The sequence below is a fragment of the Glandiceps talaboti genome, chromosome 4 (genome assembly GCF_964340395.1).
Source record: "Glandiceps talaboti chromosome 4, keGlaTala1.1, whole genome shotgun sequence".
NCBI classification, from domain to species: Eukaryota; Metazoa; Hemichordata; class Enteropneusta; family Spengelidae; genus Glandiceps; species Glandiceps talaboti.
Window position 1 is genome coordinate 10169694 of NC_135552.1, and position 20678 is coordinate 10190371.

The window sequence follows — 20678 nt, forward strand, 5'->3', positions numbered from 1 at the left end:
GTTTCATTAATCTTGTAAATTGGTCCACGTGCTTCACCTGTGTCAGCCGTTACCTTGGTAACATCTCAGGTCCCAAGTTAGTATTCCGTTAGTATTTTACGACCACTCAAACCACCCCTATGCGATCACGACGCTCTCGTTGGCGATTTTAGAGGTATACATTTATTCTTGTTCCATTTATACAGTTAGTCAGTAAAAGTTAACAACTATAATTTGAGCAATGTAATAAGCTGTATACAGAAATCTCCATGTATTGGAGTTGTGTGTGTGCAATCGAGACAATGCTTTGTCATTCACCAGTAGTAACCCACACAAAGAGACGAGTTTTACTACGGCACTCACAGTTTCCTATCACTGATCAGTACGCGTTAGGCCAGGGGCGTTAGTATTCAGTGCTATGGAGCGAGGCGACGACTTTGTTTTATAGATGAAACGTATCAAAAAAGGCACGAACGCCGGACTGTCGACAGTCTAAAGCTTTAAGGATATTGAACATGAATGTATACCGCCAGTGATGTTTAGTTATTCTTTAGGTTTTTCGATATGTGTTTAACGATGACGAATCCCATCTGGGTAACGGTTTTTTCGGTGACACTTACTTATATTTCAACAAACCGTGTTTAGAATTATAGCATAACCTTGTGTCTTTGTGTGTTTGGCACCAAAAGCTTTGAAATATTTTGGTAATAGTGTATACACTCATTTCAATTGCAAAATAAGAGTGGGGTGGTATTTCTAGTGTACGATGGTCACAACACAGCAAGCAATAGAAGCTAAATACATGTATTATTAGGGAATTTGTACTGTCATTGAACTTTCTAAGTACACTGGAGTAGAACTACGTGAGTTATAGCAGCAATGTTTACGGTACGTGGCAGACGTACTAGTATATACGGATCTCAAGAAATGACACTGTCTGATAAGAAAACCGGACGCTTGCTCTCTAAGTTCAACATTTCGCTCGGTCTCGGAAATTCTACGTAATTCAGTATCTGCGGAAATGATGTTTGTCGTTTTATTCATTGACCAACGTTTAACACAGCCATGTCAAGTTGGATTGAAAAGAGCATGAATGTGTTGAATATGATAACACATACATACATACATACATACATACATACATACATACATACATACATCAATTTGATACTGATTATAATCGTAGAGTAATTGGTTCACGTATCATATGCCATGCACAAATTGTATAGTTTGTAATTGTTTAGACTACGGTTAACATTTGGTGTTTTAAAAATCAAAAGGTCATTTTAGGGTCATTTACATTAGATAAAGGCACATGTAGTATTTTTTCAATGAACATATTATCACAACTTATCTAATCAAAACATAACCTTTATCAACTAGCTAAGTCCTCAAATATTTTCTCAATTTGTTCAATTGTTTGACTCAGTCATAGAGGATCATACAGACGTGTCACTTTCCAGACTTGTTTGACTAATGAACCACCAGTCACAAAGTTTACACTTTTGGGGGAAACATTGTAGTGTGTTTATATGTGACCTTGAAGATGAAGGTCAAGGTCAGAAGTCTGTCAAAACAGTAAGCTTAACTCTAGCAATGAGCAGGTAAACATTTGAGTGATGTCTCTTGGTATAAAGTCATGGCTGTCAGGGATATGACTGATCACAGACGGATGGACGCATGAACAGACACACTCGGACAGACGCACGGGCGGACGAAAATGGGTCGATCTTATCATAGCGCGCGCGCTAGCCCCTCCGGGCTGTACCTGGTGGGGGCTACTAATTTAACTTAATGTAATATAATAGTATTTACTATTCCACTATAGCCCGACATGACGAAAATTACTCCTGTTTGATATAAGAATTATGGTTGAACGAAGGATAATCAGATATATATATATATATATATATATATATATATATATATATATATATATATATATATATATATTCAAATCCATGTATATATATATATATATATGCTACGTTGAAGAAGAGAGACGACACGTGGGGGGGGGGGGTAATCTGATTCCTTTCTATGTATTCACCTAACGTATAGTAAAGGTCCAACATTAATCACGCGGTATCTTGTGTCCACCAACTCTGTGTTGAATTAATGACATTCATACACATTTATATGATGATGAATACGTCTCTTTTTAAAAAAGGAAATCAAATTAAACAAAGTGAAATGGAAAACCTGTGATCAGAACGCGAAAACTTTGGAAATACTATACGGCAACGATGTGAAAGAGACACATGCGAAATGAACATCACGATGAAAATATTATTATAACCGTCAGCTGATTTTATGACGTAGAATAAATAGAAATGAAATACCTTTGAGTATGAAGGAAATACTGCACTTTATAATGTTGACAAATATAGACGAAACGGATGGAGATAAAAAAACAAAAAACCAAAACCAATCTGATCTAATTTGGTTTTCATTTTCTTTCACTTTTTTTCTGATAAAAATGTAACATTTCAAAAACTTTGGATAGCAAGTAATGTTATTCATTTATTTATTTATTTATTTATTATCAGTTTTTAAAATTTGTTATTAATTATTGCTAGTATTTTCACATGTGATGTGTAAATAACCAAAACTTTGAAGATTATGATGTCAAATTTATCACAGAAGTAAAAACCAAAATAGACTGTCAGAATTAAGGGGTTAAAAGAAGATTTCTGTTTAAAGAGACAGTCAAATGGGTTGTGTCATTAGAAAAAAAAATAAACCAAGCAAGGCTAATCCAATCATGAGTGTTGAGATGTCAATAACAATTTTGTTTTATACCATAGTATGGAACTGAAATAACCTGAGATAAACTTTAATGTATACCACGATGTCAGTCATTTGTGGTCTATATTATGAGGGGTAATATATAGTGATACCAAAATAGAAACTATCCACAAAACAAACATGTAATGGCACGACCAGGTGAAAGTGTCAAATCATATATGCAAATTAGTAATGACGTCATGTAATGACAATAGCGCTATGCAAATGACATAGTTTGACATCAATTGTTTGTATACCAGTAGCCACTACGTACTCTCATCACCGTCACCACTGAATTAATTTACTATTTTTATCAATATATACGACACATGCTACAAACACTGGTAGTAAACATATGTTTGCGATATTGAGTTATTTTCTTGTGGGTTTTGGGACGTGTCGTGCGCAGAAATGGAGTAACGAATTAACCCGGGTGTATCGTCCATTAACTTTGATACAGTTGTTTGAACGGATTTATTGATAGTAATAATTAGTATTGTTAAACGTAAGTATTGTGTCTTCTCATTTCGATCAACTAAATACCCTTTTAGTGAAATAGTGATATCATTTTGCTCGTTTATTGACTGTGTGTCGTATATCACAAAATATGTCTTTACGTTTCAAATTTTAAGCTGACCTTTATTTCACATAATTTATAATTTTGTGTTACGTTTCATTTCAACAACCAGAGTGAGGTGTGCCTTTCTTAATATTTGATGTTGTGGAGATTATTTTTATCGGAAATGTATCATATTTCTATCCTTCATTTTTTTCACACAACGATGAATATCATATGTTTTCTGTTGGTATATATTTGTGTCTCTCTTCGAATGTCTAGTCAGTCTGTCTTTCTCACCCATGCTTCCCCTCCCCATCTCTGCATGTCTTTATGCCTTTCTAGTCTGTCTGTCTGTCTGTCTGTCTATCTGTCTGTCTGTCTGTCTGTCTGTCTGTCTGTCTGTCTGTCTGTCTGTCTGTCTGTCTGTCTGTCTGTCTGGCACACACACACACACACACACACACACACACACTCTCTCTCTCTCTCTCTCTCTCTCTCTCTCTCTCTCTCTCTCTCTCTCTCTCTCTCTCTCTCTCTCTCTCTCTCTCTCTCTCTCTCTCTCTCTCTCTCTCTCGTCTTACTACAACTCAGAGGACACAGTGCATTATGCAACTTTAGTGCTATCAACCTCAACCTAGTACTAGGATCGGCAATATCAATATGGCATAAAGAGATCCTCGTTTAAATAGACAATGAATGTGATATCATCATTACAAATACATTCAAGTGATATGGGGTAAATTGTTTGACTGTTAAGTTAATTACATATGTCAGACAACTTTATTATTTGCGAAATAGCAACTCCATCACTGCTTCATTAGAAAGTGGTATGACTCCACCTCCAACGTAAATAATAACGCGGTGTTTCTCCATACTCTCCTAGGTAAGGCTGTAAGTATTGGATCCGATACATACAATTGACTGGGTATCAGAGTCGACTGTCAACTTTAGTAAAACCAGGAATTTGAATACAACTACACACCATGGCTATGTCACGAGAACGGGACTATCGCAATCGGGAATACCGCGATAAGTATCCGCGACACCAGCGTCATCATCAACAACCACAGGACCAAGCGATCGGAGAGTTGTTTGAAGCTTGCGATCTCGATGGGAGTGGATATATCGAAGAAGGTGAACTGGCAAATATCTGTAGCGACTTGAATGAGGAAGAAATTCACGACGTTTTCCGGGAGTTGGATAGAGACAAAGATGGACGTATCAGTATCGAGGACTTTGCCGAAGGATTTCAAAGCGTCAGTGATACTTTGTTGTCGCTGAGTCGAAAGAAACGACGTCTGCAGAGTCAGAATTCGTTCGCGGAATTAGATGCCTTTATGGTCAGACTTGGAACGGGATTTGAGCTACTAAACTGGTAAGTACTAAATGAAATTTTTTTATTGTTCTTTTTAAAACAAACGACCCCAGGTGAATCTTAGAATTCTTCTTACGTTACACATGTAACCATGGAGGTGTAAATCTTCCCTTATACCTCCATTATGTAACCACGGACAAGTAATGTCTGTGATGTACCCAACTACTATAACAGTGTCGCGCAGTGATATTTTAGATGCTCTAATGTTCTTCTAGGATAAAGGAACCCCACCATTATAATAAAACTTGTACTTTTTTTTTTTTCTTTTTTCTTTTTTTTTTTTTACAAAAAACACTTTTCGTTTATTTTTCACTTCAAGAAATGATAAACATGAGTTTCTTAGTTGCCATGTCAACACAGTAAAGTGTTGTTCGCAAATTTGAAAGACAACCAAGAGGACGATATTTCAAGGTATATTTCGATACATGAGGTTATTTTCTTATATGTCACTTTTAAAAAAAATATTGTCATGGAAACATGGTAGCGTTCATGATGAAATTAGACGTAAACCATGAGACTGTGTGACGCTGGCGACTGCTGAAATCAATATTTTTTTAAAGACTTGGGACGCTTAAAATTTACCTGATCACTTTGACGTATGGTCACAACTCCTACCCAATACTGCTCTTGTAGATTATTTATTTATTTTTGTCAAAAATGAAAACAAGTTACGTCATACTTCATGCTTCAATCATTTATTTTGTATTCATTTGTTTAACAACATTAAGCTTAGTTGTGATTAGTATACACTAAAATGAAATGATATAAACTCTGTTCTACTTCAAATAATCTGACCGGCTGTCACTCATATTCTAATCTCCATGACCAAAATATCATTTATGAATATCATTACGGGTTCATAAATATTCACAAAATTTAACAGCTGCAATAAGTTTAGCCCTCGACCCCATTTTCATAAAAGGTTAACTGGAAATAATGAGAGCGCCACCCTGCGATGAAGTGTATTTTGTTGTTTGCAATACAGGTATATATACGTACTCCAAAAGAAAACTACAAAGTCACCTGCGGTTTCCTTTGGAAGTAATATTCAGTCCATAAATATCTCTTAAGACTGATAGCCATTGGCATGTACAAAGCGGGGGTTCTTTTGTTTCAAAGCAACATCTGTTAGAAATGTACCTAATTTTTCATGACTGATGGCAAAATGCCAATATTTGACGCATGCGCATTTTGTAACCTCACAGACACCTGTTGGTATTTCAAACGTGATAAATGATTCACGTTTTCCAGTTTTATTGTCATCATCATCATCATCATCATCGTCATCATTTAAATTCTGACAAATTACCAGACGATTAATGTTGTGTTGAGAGATTCCAGGGTTGAAATATCTTCTTCTTTTTTAAATTGTGATTTGTGAACACGTTATGCTAAAATAACTTGGAGGCAAAAGTGAAATATTCCCCCCCCCCCAGCTCATTATTTTATTTTTAATGTTAGAGAGTGAAAACATAACATCAGCGTGTTTTCGTATTACTCGCAAAACCTGTAACTAAGAAGGAAAAGTCAAAATTTTGTTAGCACAAATTGAACGTGATGTAATTGTAGTTCCACGCATACACGTATACATTAATCAATTTGAGTGAACATTGCTTTGAAAGAGAGAGAGAGAGAGAGAGAGAGAGAGAGAGAGAGAGAGAGAGAGAGAGAGAGAGAGAGAGACAGAGAGAGACAGAGACAGAGAGAGAGACAGAGAGACAGAGACAGAGAGACAGAGAGAGAAAGAGAGAGAAAGAGAGACAGACAGACAGACAGACAGACAGACAGACAGACAGACACACACACACACACACACACACACACACACACAGACAGACAGACAGACAGACAGACCCGCCGACGAGTATGTAAATCAGGACCATTTTCATCGCATTGTGGATCCTTCGTTAAGATTACTGTGACCTTCATCAGTCATATATCATTTAGATATTTTGATAAATTAGTACAAGCTATTACAAAACAAAAGGTACACGTGAGTGGTATTAATACATCTTTATTTATAAACAAACATTGGAAGCATTAGGACTAAGCCCTGCTTATGCAAGAAGTGAGATTGGAAGGTCCATAATCCGTCTGATACTCCCTCCCTCCCTTCACTCCAAAAAATAGTTTCGTGTGCAAAATTTAATGCTTTTAGTATTTGACATTCTTACGTTATACATAGTCAGTCTTAGAAGTTACTCAATAAACCTTTGCCTAACATTAAATGAAATGACTATTATAATAATGGATGACATAATTACGTATTTCACGCCAGACAATTACGCCATTCTATTTGCACATCATTTACAATTAAGAGCTGAGAATTCTATATAATATTGTGATGACATGTATCGGCGGAACATTCGGAATAACGGAGATGGTAATAAATTCCCAGTTACTTTGTGTCTTTAACGGTAACGTTTATTCAATGTGTAGGAAATAGGAAAACTGTTACCTTAATTTCACACAATTTCACACCATTTTAGTTTTAAAAACAAAAAACACACACAAAAACAACAACAACAACAACAACAACAAATATTTGTTTTGACACTCTCTATCATGTTTATTCTATCCTGTGACCTCTCTAATAAATCTAAGGACACAAGTATCCATTATTTCAAAATGACACAAAAAGCAAAACTAAAACACGAAAACTTTGACCAGTCGAAAATACTTGTTTTAAAAGATAACGAAATCATGCCATGACATAGATGACTCAGAGACCAGGATATATTCAGATAAATGTGGCCCAAGGCCATGAACTTTTACATCATGATCAAATTAGATGGCGGCGAAAAATCATGAGCAAGGTCAGTAGTTTTTGGCTTTTAGGTTTTCAGTTATTTGTTCCAGAGAAATTGCGCAAGTGTCACTTTGTTGAATTTCTCTACAATTTAACATCTTTTCACATCATTTCAGTTAAAAATGAAACAAACGTTTGTTCCAATCCCCTGTTGTGTCACGGTGCAGTCTCCTTTCAAATATATACAATCAAAGGGTATGTTTGTACCCATGGTAAAGTTTCGAGGAGTGAGACAAAAAAAGGGGTGGATGGAGATAACGAAATCGTGTCTTGAAAACGATTATTCAGTGAACGGAATGTTCCGATAAATGATATGACCCAAGGTCATGAACTATCACATCATGATAGATCAGTTTAGAAATAATTGAAAGAAAACATTTGTGTCTCACTTTTGATTTTGGCAACCCTCCAAAACCGAAATATGTTCATTATACCGTGGCGGCAAAAACAAACCTTGTGACATTTGTTTTGAATACAACATTTAACCCGTCGGCGAGTACAATACCGTATTGTTCGGATAACTTCGAGACCAATTGTTCGTGAAACAGTCAAAAGACCGTGGGAATAATCACAGTTCTTTACGTCTGAACTTGCTTTTTTTTTTAAATCGCTAGCCATAAAGAAAATAAATGAATACATATGTCTTCCATTATTGTTGACGTACTTGTAAGCCTTCAAGTTGTACCCTTCTTTGACGGCGGGTGTACAGAAATGCAAGACTTGTACGAATTCAAGGTGTGCGTATGAGGCCCAAATTTCGACCATTTTATCTTCGCACTATTTCCAAAGGTGACCTCCAAATTCATGGCTGATGAACTTTGTCTAACTTTTGTTCTCCAGTCCCGGATTGAATTTCCAAATATTATCACCGATAAAAACCATACCTATCAAATAGATCTTGCACACACCTTCTAATACCGTATGGTTATATTTATGATAATTTGTCAACTTGCAAAATAAGTGGGCTAAAAATTCCAAATTCTTACAGAAACAAAAATATTACATAAATGTTGCACAATCATTATGAAAAAAATGCTGGTATAACAGGAATGCTGTATATTTACACATCAATTAATTAAGCTTTGTGCACCGAGGAATATGCCATGTATACCGTAGAAAGTCTGTTCGTATTTGTCGTAAAATAAACAGAGACATATTGTATGGACACTAAATAGACAAACTAGATACATTATCTAGTTGCCTCCTGGTCAGACATTGTTGTGAAAAAAAATTAGAAAATGCTCGTTCAGCATAATATATATTCCAGTCTTGTAAATTGAGGGAATATTGTGTTGTGTATACATTTGTACGATGGATTCTATTATTTCTTGACTCTTCAATACTTCAAGAATTTCTTTTATTTTCGAGTTTCTGAATGTTACCTATTTATGCAGCAATTAAATTTAAAAAAATTAAATCTACTTAAATTTCGTCAGTACCAGTAGAAATATTTTGTATCAAAAAATAGTCTTCCAGCAATTTCATGTACGTATTTTACTAACATGATTTTATATTTGTAAAAAAATGTATATGAATTTTGGGTCAAATATATAAATTTTACAAAATCCGGGTTTCATATTTTTTTGTATTTAGTGGTGGATATATTCCGTACGCCCTGCACAGATAGCAACTCATAGTAGGAAAGCAACAAGTGCTCGAGAAAAATCTTCTTTGAACAATCGGTTCAATAAAATATGATTATTTTTAGAGCCACTTTTGTTGTTAGATCATGTATTCCTGGTCGACATTCTGTTTTTTATTATAATAATGTCATTTTTTTACTATCGTCATGGCATGTCATGTTAAACATAGGCAACATCTGCCACCAGTGACGTCAGCTTTTATATCTCATGCAAATTTCTGGCACACCGTTTGTGTACAAGTACCAGACCACCTAGGTTATTGATTAATAGTTGGTATCCGAGTTTTGTGGCCGATGCAAATCACTGGTAGTTAGACGCAGTTTGGAAGAGTTAGGGTGACTGGTTTTGAGTACACAAGCCGTGCTCAGGCGACATATGTATTGGAGTTGTGATTACCGATATGTCGGCGGTCGGGCTACGGGAACAGCTATGTAGCCAAAATAAGACAGAACTGACCTCGAGCCCGTGAAAGGAGGGCATTTCTTATGCTGTAATTATGCCACAATGAGCGAAGAACGGATTGAAAATTTGTTCGAGGCCTGCGACTTAAACGGCAGTGGGTACATAGAAGAGGACGATTTTCAAGCACTATGTGGGGACCTGAAACTACAGGACGGAGAATTAGACGAAGTTTTCCACGAACTCGATCGAGACGGAGACGGAAAAATTAGTATCGATGACTTTACAAAAGGATTTCAGAGTGTTCAAAGTTTATTTTTCCGTAAACGTGCTGTCTCTAGTAGTACGACGAATTCTCCACAGCCAACGAATAATAATCAGTATTCTCCCGATGCGGCATGGGATTCATTTTATTATGAGTATGGGAACGATCTGACACAATTATCAAGGTAACGTGGAGTACAAAGCTATACTTTTAAAATACTGTGTAAACTTTTTAATGTTCTTGGAACAGCCTTGGCGCCGTTTTTACCGCCGTTGCCTACCACGGCAAGTTTGGTGTATAAATAATTAATGATGGCTTCGTCAACTAAACTAGTCAGCGTTGACCATAGGTATGCGTTCTATAGTTTGCATTGTACACATAAAATATTTAGCGCTTGAAAAAACAACGCACTCGGTATTTACGGAGACTGGGCAATCAAAACACTTTTAAATAACGCAGTGCTTTCAGTTTAGATTCAAATTTAACCCTTCAAATGCCATATTGGTGGGAGTACGTTAATTTCGATACGATCATGATGACAACGTGTTTGTTTCGAGTTGTTACCGACGCTGTGAGTCTTTACATGGAGTCTGAAATCGATCAATTTGACACCTTTTGTTTTTAGTGGTCCGTTAGGTTGAAGTGCCTCAAACAGTTCGTTAAAGGATAACAAACAATGTCAAATCGAGACATTTTTAAGACACTTCTCACCGGATAAGAGAACTGGTGATGATTCAGAAATACCCTCACAAAAATGAAAATTAACAGTAAATATAGATTTGCGTGGGGTCGTCCTTTCCTCTGTGACCATTTGTCATCGAAGGTTGACATCGGCAAGCGAATCAATATATCTCGAAAGGCAAGGAGACGTGGCAGTGTTGTTTATACATTTACCAAACGAAAAATTTCGGCCACTTAACCTAGTTTTTTTTTCAAATTTGCTCAAGTATATTTACCATTGTGTTTATACCAATAGAATGCTATAATGATGTAGACGAAGACAGTGTAAACCATTGACGAAAAATAGTTTATTGTTGTGTTATTTAACATATGGTAGAAAGGGTCGATGTCGCATAGAGTTTTCGCATTGTAGCTTCGGGTCACTCGCACGTATTCAACGGTATTGTACCGGGATGCGTCAATACTTTGATAGTGCAACAATTCTACTAGAACATGTTTTTTTTTTCTTTTTGTCCTGCAAATACGTTAACGCGTATATATCGCAGTAAATTACAGGCAGGTAGACAGACCTATTGTGTGTCTATTCTGCCCGGGATATTTTTGAAGCCCGTTCAACCGAATCAATTATTAAATGGAGAGTTCAAGCAAAACTACTATCAACCCTGGATGATAATATGAGTGTCAATGATTTAATTAAATCTAAGGTTTATACAGTCGTATTATTAATTTTGTAGTGGCTCACTTCTACACATCGTCTAGAAGAGTAAATATTTTCTGTCAAACGTTTTTACAAGGAGGACTGGAGTCACGTATACTAAGACAGTCACACTTATCTATTTACATCGCTTAGAAAGATCTCAGCAAAGTCGTTGCCATTATCAAATTGATACATATTTAGTTATCTAGCTTGTAGTGATTTGGGTACACATTATGGTTAACACGATTCTGATTTTTGTCAATTGAATACAAATTTCTGAATTTCTTCCCCTCTGCTATACTAGCTGTTTTGGTGATATTACCGAATCCAGTCTAAGCATCGTTCAAATCTTCCAAATCCATGAAAGTTTGACTCAAATTATACAGAAATGCGAAATTATCAAAATTCGTTAGATATGGTGTATACGTGGTAACGATTTGGTGTCCAACCACTATATCGATATATACAGACAGAGATATGTAACAAATTCAGCAGTAATTCGACCATAAATGGTTACCAACAAAGTCACATACCTGTCATTGGATTATTCGTTATTTTGACTATGTATCTAACAATTCAAACATCAGCAAGAAGAGAGAATAATAATTTAAAAAAAAAAAAAAAAAAAAAAACCGCTCAGCACCAACCTATGATACTCTGTGATATTTTCAACTGTGAAAGGGTAAAAATACCGAGTTTGTTCTGTTGTCTGCTCTCAACTGTAGCTATGTCAAGAACACTCTATATACCATGTCGGTGTTTGCTTGCGGAAAGCCCACTCGTAAAAGTAATATTATAGTATTACGATAGCTTAATAGACCAACTCTAGTTGAACGGTTATTGACAGGAGACAATGTTATTGAAATGTAACAGTTTTTAAATATCCGGAACATGAAATGTACACAATAATGTGATACAATCAATGGGCGTACACGTACTGATATCAATTCAATCAGTACATACTTTATAGTGTTCTCTTATAATTTAATCTCTTTTGAGAATTTGATTGACAGGACAGCTCTCGACGCGCCGTGGATACATGGGTGTAATTTTGATCACAGGGGTTCCATGTCAGTTTCATTCTGACGATCTACGTGGAAAATTCCAATTTCCCTGCCGTGAGGTGAATAGAAATGGCCCACGCATCACGTGAAAACCACCTGTTGTATTTCAAGAAAACAACAACATTTAGAAATTTACAACCGTGCACGCATATCTTAACTTAACACGCACGCTGCCGTCCTAAGCCCTGTTGACATGGTTGATATAGTTTTAGTTAGAGTGACGTCTGCCATATCGTGCAATTAATACAAAAGATTTCATCGCGTTCACTTTCACATACAACGCACGCATGTTCCAACACGTTCATTTCCCACATTGCTCGGTGTCACTTTCTCTTCGTGAGCAGTCGCTGTATTACAATAGTCAAGAACCCGTAACAAAACTATGCACCTTTGTTTGGTATCAAATTACAATGTAGCTTACTCGCAACTCGAGGGTCGTCAATTTTTACCTGGGTAATTAACATACACTATTAAAGTATCTCGCAGGATAATTCTGTAAAATTATGTCGAATCAGACTCGGGAGCTAACGAAATAACATAGTCACTTTACTTGTGAATTTGGAGCTCGGCCAAATGACTTTTGTTGAGAATTCCGTAATACATACTGATTAATCTGAAAGAATTTAAACCTTTTTTGGAGTACTCTTTGACCTTTGAACTCGTAGACACACAATGAAATAATGCCATCGTATTTAAAAGGTCAAAACAAAAGACGGTGATGAGAATAAGTAGATGGGACAATATCCGATTATTACGATTTAATAGATATTTGTATTCGACTGTGTACATTTCAAACACCCTTTCAAGTGTATTGTTAACAATGTAAATCTGACTTAAAAACTACATTAACCGTCATTATTATCAAGTCGAGTCTGAAATACTACAAATTGTTGACTTTGTCAAAACAGTTCAAACAGACCACAGAGATAGCTATCGCCTAAATTTACGAAATAAATAAATGAACGAACAAATAAATGAATAAATGTATAGACAGATAGACAGACAGACAGACAGACAGACAGACAGACAGACAGACAGCTAGGCAGACAGACAAACAGACAGACAGATAGATAGATAGATAGATAGATAGATACACGAGTGTGTGAGTGAGTGAATGAATGGATGAATGAATGAATGAATGAATGAATGAATGAATGAATGAATGAATAAAAAATGTCTGCAGATCTGAGGTTCCTATTTTTTCTCTGTAGCTGGCCATCTTCGAAATTAAAAAAAAATCTTTCAACCCCCCCCCCCCCTCATTATTTTTCTGTATTGGTGGTTACATTTCCTGATTATTTGCTTTCTAATCGAACCATCACACTAATTGTCTAAGGCGGTCTAGTATCACCATTCATTCTCTCTCATAAAGCCGAAACATTGGTTCATTTACTTTACTGTTAAACGTACTGAGACCGTGCTATCGAGTTCCGTCAATTGAAAAGGAAACTTAATTGGCAATGTTAATATTATCATTAGAATAAGTATTCATCATAATTATTTTTATTATTATTAATTTAATTACATTTTATTGGACAAGGCTATCAATTTTCATATTCTTTATTAAATGTCGATACTACATTTCGATCAGACCATGTTCTGTAATACATCCAAGCATCTGTTGGTTCTCAGCATATTATTGGTGTATTTAACATTTTGTCTTGATGAAATCGGTAGAGTTCACCGGGTTAACACGCAATAAGATAGGGAGTATTCTTGTATATATAGTTATATATGTGATATCTGGATGAGTTAAGCTTAATTAAGTTTGTCGGATTTACATGCAAATATATAGGGAGTGTTTATGTATTATTAAAGTTGTCTAGACAATTTATTGTTAGGTTGTAGACGTGTACACCGGATAACAAAATTGTATTTTCTGTAATAGAAGAATGATTTATATTATTTTCGAGTAACCGTAATATGTTTTAATCACCACGTGAAATCACGAGATCTACTATTGTGATGCAATTTTCAAACTGAATGAATAATTCGAAGACATTATTTTTAGGTACACGCAGAAATTTGTCAGGCATCAGGGTGGTAATGAAACGGTATTTATATCACGAAAGACAACACTTTATGATGATTTCACACTCACCGCAAGACACAAATCTACATGAATATAAAATGTTGTGACAACACTAATTGAGATTTATAGATAAAATACATTGTCCGAAGTTGCACTTTTTGTGATATAAAAATAATTCGATTTCAAAATCGTTCTTGGACGGTTAAAAGACATTCAATTTATTTCGGTTGAGTTTCCTCTGTCACTTTGCTGTCAATGTAGATGCAATTAATTTCCTGTTTTGTAGGCGTGTGTTTTGTTGTTAGTGTAGACGTAAATACGTGTGTAAATTGTGTGTTTTGGCATCTCTCTCCAACCTCTATGGTTTTGGTCAGTAAATCTTAAAGACGACACGGCTTGGTCTTATGTCACAGTTCATAGCAATGTACAAATTTAATTCAGTACAAAGGTTATGCCATTTAACCTTCATTGTGCTCGGTGACATCAGATGAAATTCCGGTGAAAGTAAACAGTCTCCCGAGAAACGAAAGGTCACACCTATGCATTTTTTTTACTTCGGATTTCATCGGCTCAAATCGCATTCCGAAAGCCGAACCCTTGGTTATTCATCTACAAGAATCGTGTTTAGTCACTGAGTCAGTTATACTTACGTTCTGTCACCGTGACAGTCAATTTCATTCTCGTCGTCGTCGTCGTCGTCGTCGTCGTCGTTGTCGTTGTTGTTGTTGTTGTTATTGTTGCTGTTGTTATTTCATTTCTTTATCTTTTATTTCAAACCAGCGCTAACAATTGTTGAGGAAAATATATTTCATGAGAATATTTGGAGGAACTTCGTACCATATAAATTATGAAATTAACAAAAAATTTGTCAGTATCAATTGTAATCGGAAACTCCAATCAATGGGCAACATTAAGCAATGCGTAGAAACGTCAGGCTTACGTTCACATGCCGTCTTTCCAAATGTTTTTTAAAAAACACTAAAGTAAAACTAACATCAAGTGTAAACAACTCCCAAGTGTTTGCGTAACTGACAGTTTTATCTATGTAACATTTTCACCTCTCTTTTAAAAATATTTGGATCAAAAGTGCCCTTGAGTGATAATTTCATCAATGCTTCGTTACCTTGGTTACAGAACGATGAGGGAACTGATAAATTCCTTTTCAACTCGCAATTGTGTGAAAAATATCTGGAACTGGAAATTGTAACAAAATAATGAAATCGACATTCCCATACAGTTAGTCATTGAAATGAACAGGAAACGACAAAAGAGATAGAAATCTTGCAAATCTATCACCATGGAAACAAACTTCAATTTGTTTCCGCTCCATGGAATGCATAACTTTTTTTTTACTTAGTCGCCATTTCGTCCACACAGTATGGTACTAGTACAAAGATCGACTGAGATAATTACTCGTTTCCATGGCAATCAAAAGAACTGCTTGCGTTATCAATTGTATACTTTGAATGAGATTATAAATTCTATATTTATTGATGATATTTAATATTGACAACCAGCTGTGCCGTCGTTATGCGCAACGAAACAATAAAAACCGTATATCATATTGGAAGTGATAATGCGATACCCGTCAAACCCAAGTCATGATATAATATTCAATTTTTCATTTATGTGACGGCTCTACCCCCCCCCCCCCTTCTCGTCCATTCGAGCGTTAATTGGACAAATACAACACAAGTATTACATCCTTATCACCTTTGTCGCATCAAACCGAAAATTTAAAGCTGCACTAGCGGCAACTGCGATGTTATTTTTCGACCACACAACAATATATCTTTAATTTGCTCAAAATGGCTACTATAACAACAAATTGAATGATGTATATTTTGTTCATTTGATGTCAATTTTCGGGTTGAAATCGTGATCACCGTTGGGGGCGCTGATTTTAGGGGACAGACCCAAAAATCAATTTGTTTGATTTATTGTACCATGTTCTATATACAGCTACACAAATACGTTTTCCCTTAGGTGATCTAATACTGTACTTATTATAATTACGAGTAAGTCATTTTATTCAACAAAACAAGTGTACGTTACCGAGAGCGAATTGCAACCTGATCTTTCCGACTTTCGGCGCACAGGAGTTTGATACATTCTAGAGCCACAGTGCAACGGTTTTGTGAGTGCTGTCCATTCTCGCAAACCATAGCTATTATTTCTTCCAGTAGGGACTGGCTCGTTAAGAACAGGGTACCGTAAAACGGTCGTGGTTTGCGACGATGGTGCTGTCAAATAGCGTTCAGTATGCACTGATACCTAAAGGATGCGTAGTGGTCAAGTGATCGAGTTTTGTATACAATCACAACCATGCAGTGCATAATTTTGTTGTGATGATAATAATTTTTGGTGCAGACCTGAAATGCGTATTCGTAATACACGAATTGTTTTGTGGATACAACCGTTCATTTGTTAAAAAGAGGACAAAATGCGGATGTGCTGAAACTGCTTTTTACAAAAAGTGAGAAAATGTGTAATTTTCAAAAGTTTATGGTGACAAAGCTTAGAAACGTATAGATGTAGTTGCTGTTGCAAAAATATTCTGAAGGAGTTTATCGGTCTTCAGCGAAGGTTTGGTTGCTTTTCGCTAGCGAAAAAGAAAAGAGTTACATGTAGTCAATGTGGTTTTAACTGGCCTATCAGAACAAGACGCTTGGCAGAAATAAAGAGAACTAATTTATTACTGAAAATTGTAAATGTGATCGTTCTTTTAATCAGACTTTGACAAGAACTCATAAATGTAGACTATTTTGTAGGGTTTTGATCTAAAATAGATGAAGGAAATGACAAAATTTTCAAGAAACTCAAGGATTTTTATTCCATGAAAATGCTTGATCTGACTTGACCGAATTCGAACCAAGCTATTTACGTCCAACCTTCACTTGTTGAACGAGGTCACTCAGGGTTACAGCTATCAAAACACAAACGTTGAATATATGAATCCACAAATTTGCAAAATTGTATTTTGATAAAACCGCGAACAGTCTTATAAATATCCAAATCAGTTTTCGTTTCCTGCATAAATTAATCTCTGAAAAAATATTAATTTTATTTATATATAGGATTATACATTTCTCGTTAATTTTTTTTAAAGTGAAACTAAATCGCCCACTTTAATGGCCTCGAGCATACATGTTACCATGACATGAATGTAATTGAAAATTGAAGTGAGATAGGGCAGGTTGAATTGTACCATATGGCGTTCCAATTATTCTTTGACACCATTTGTCAGTAAAGATTTACACAAATTATATCGCTTCTACCTCAAACCAAAATGTACTTAAATTATAAGTCACGAACAGAAAAGGTTGGAAATTAATTTCTATGAACCTTGACTTGGTTTCAGTAACTCTATGTGATTACATCATTACACAGGCTATCGGGCTTTAAAGGGTTCAACAGTGAGAAAAGACAGATTTCTCCAGAAATAGTGATTTTGTTTAATTTGTCAATATTATAGTTTTTATCCAATTTATCCTCGATTGAGGTTCAATATTTTACTTTCCGGACATAAATATGAATTCACTTTTTTATATTTTGAATGTATTATTCTTAAGATTGATGATAATATGGGAACGGGAGACAAAATTTAGTTACCTAGCAACCAGTCGCCCCTCCCACAGTCTTTTAAATCAGCTAGCAAAATTCTGGGAAAGTGGTTCAGATTTTAGTAAATGATAACATTGTAATTGGCTTCTGATAAAAAGCAAAACATATACGAACGTTTTGTGTGTTTGAAAGGACGGGTCCTCTCTTCAATAGTCACTTATATTTGAATAATATTCTGAAATATACAACATCTATCGAAGAAGGCAATAAACTGAAATATACAACATCTATCGAAAAAGGCAATAAACTGAAATATACAACATCTATCGAAAAACGGCAATAAACTGAAATATACAACACTATCGAAAAACGGCAATAAACTGAAATATACAACATCTGTCGAAACGGCAATAAACTGAAATATACATCAATCGAAAACGGCAATAAACTGAAATATACAACATCTATCGAAACGGCAATAAACTGAAATATACATCAATCGAAAACGGCAATAAACTGAAATATACAACATCTATCGAAACGGCAATAAACTGAAATATACAACATCTATCGAAACGGCAATAAACTGAAATATACAACATCTATCGAAACGGCAATAAACTGAAATATACATCAATCGAAAACGGCAATAAACTGAAATATACATCAATCGAAAACGGCAATAAACTGAAATATACAACATCTATCGAAACGGCAATAAACTGAAATATACATCAATCGAAAACGGCAATAAACTGAAATATACAACATCTGTCGAAACGGCAATAAACTGAAATATACAACATCTGTCGAAACGGCAATAAACTGAAATATACAACATCTATCGAAAACAGTGACAATAAACTGAAATATACACCATCTATCGAAAACGGCAATAAACTGAAATATACAACATCTATCGAAAACGACAATAAACTGAAATATACAACATCCATCGAAATCGACATACTAAAATATACAATTACGTCTATCCAAATCGATAATAATTGCACTGAAATATACAACATCCATCGAAATCGACACGATCAAACCATTTTCTTTGTGACGATCTGTAAAGGGATAACAGAATATTGGCAATTAGATTTACTTTGTACCTTTGTCGACATCGGGCATGTTATTGTATTGCAGTTGAGTACAGTCTTTTGTCCAGCCATGTAATTGAAATTTATATCAGGGTTTATACAGGAAAGTGTCCTCACTTATCTCAAATTAATATCTTCCGTGTACGCAACAATCGAAGCAATTTCCTCCGGTAAAAAAAGAACCTTTTGTCGGAATTTCAATAAGAAAAGAAGAACGGAGTGCGTGCTTTAGGGATAAGTGTATTTAGTTCTTTAGTTCTCTCTTTTTAAAAGTAACAATGATGAAAGGCAACAATAAATACAACAACCGTGATTGACATAACTGTGAAATGAGAAAATGTCACGTATTTACTTTTTTTGCTGACAAAATTATCTCTTTTCGTTAACAATAAGCTTAAGAACGACTGGACTGTACACTGCTTTTGCGTAAATTTGGTGTTATTTGAAGAATTGTAATTCCTGATATTGAGAGACTTCAGGGTCGTATTAAATATGGTATTGTTTTGGGGTTAAAATGTCACATAACTAGAAATACATACGACAAGTACGAGGCGTATATTTGCCATTAAAAGATTTATCGATTCAAGAAGTAGTGTGAACCCTTCCAAATAAAAGCATGTATGAACAAACAAACAAACAAACAAACAAACACACAAACAAACACACGCATTGTTTTAAGTTAATGAACTGCTTTTCAGGTAGATTTCATTTTAGCTCTTAGTCAAAATTCCGACCTACGTGTTGGGATTCAAACAAAATGGCCTTATTGCATCGTTTAGCAGCTTACTGATAATCCACTACAGGTTGTTGAACCTGTTGTGCTGATAGCTAGCTACCGAATGAACAGAACAGACTTATCATTGTACAATCAACGAACAAACTGTCAAAAAAAGGCGGCGATGGATTTGTACATCTCTACCCTGGCGATGAAACACGTGGCAATCGGTAGTCTTTATTCACACCCTCCACCACATAGACATTCAAGGGGTCTCGGTATTACAAGGGTGCTTCATCTGAAATATACACATTTTGATCTTCGAAGTTTTGTGACTGGAAAAGTAACAGCTGTACGTGTCGCTGGGGTATGACTCACCGTGGTGAATGGAACCACAGTAGTGTCAATGATATAATACATATCTAGGTTAAATATAACAATATTGCCTTTTGTCACGTTTTTGTTATCAATGACTCCACAAATGAAAATTTATATTATAATATTTTTCACAAAATTTTACAACGAGGATAACAATCTGAACAAATATAAAAATAGAATACAATTAATTAATTATAGAATTTGAAAAAAAATAGAAAAAATCTGACCGCTAGTTGAAAAGATTAATGAGTTCGTGTCATTTCAAAATTTTGTTGACAGGAAGTAGCCTATCAACAAAATCTCAACGACTGTGACCTGCTTAGTGTCTGTTGACCCCAATACATACATTACACTGATTATAAATAAATGATAACATGTCCAGTTTTGGTAGAATATCATCTCTATCATAGTCAGGTGAGATATAACTAATCAGTATGCAGACATATTGTGTAGTATATTTATTTGTTAATGTCATTCTAATTTATTTCATTTTATAGCTCCGCCCCAATACGTAGTTGTGGTGACGTCACCGATGCAACAGTTGTTCTACAGCATTGGTTAAATTATGGTGACGGTCATATAGGTGCACCACTATAAAAGAAAACAGAGATCCTACCTCGACATATCC

At 35.3% G+C, this 20678-nt stretch overlaps 1 protein-coding gene across 6 annotated transcripts in view; it reads left to right on the top strand.

Annotated features, from left to right (window-relative positions):
• The window catches only part of LOC144433545 (ras and EF-hand domain-containing protein homolog), a 43718-nt gene that overhangs the window by 8980 nt on the left and 14060 nt on the right, over nt 1-20678 (top strand). For 3 of the 6 annotated variants that reach the window (XM_078121858.1, XM_078121862.1, XM_078121864.1), the window contains exons 1-2: nt 3116-3271; nt 4209-4700. In XM_078121858.1, coding sequence (XP_077977984.1) covers nt 4309-4700 — 392 coding nt within the window. In that variant the 5' untranslated portion in view covers nt 3116-3271; nt 4209-4308. Of the gene's footprint in view, nt 1-3115; nt 3272-4208; nt 4701-9483; nt 10001-20678 lie in introns of those variants that run through there. The other 3 variants (XM_078121860.1, XM_078121859.1, XM_078121861.1) reach the window with 2 other exon arrangements.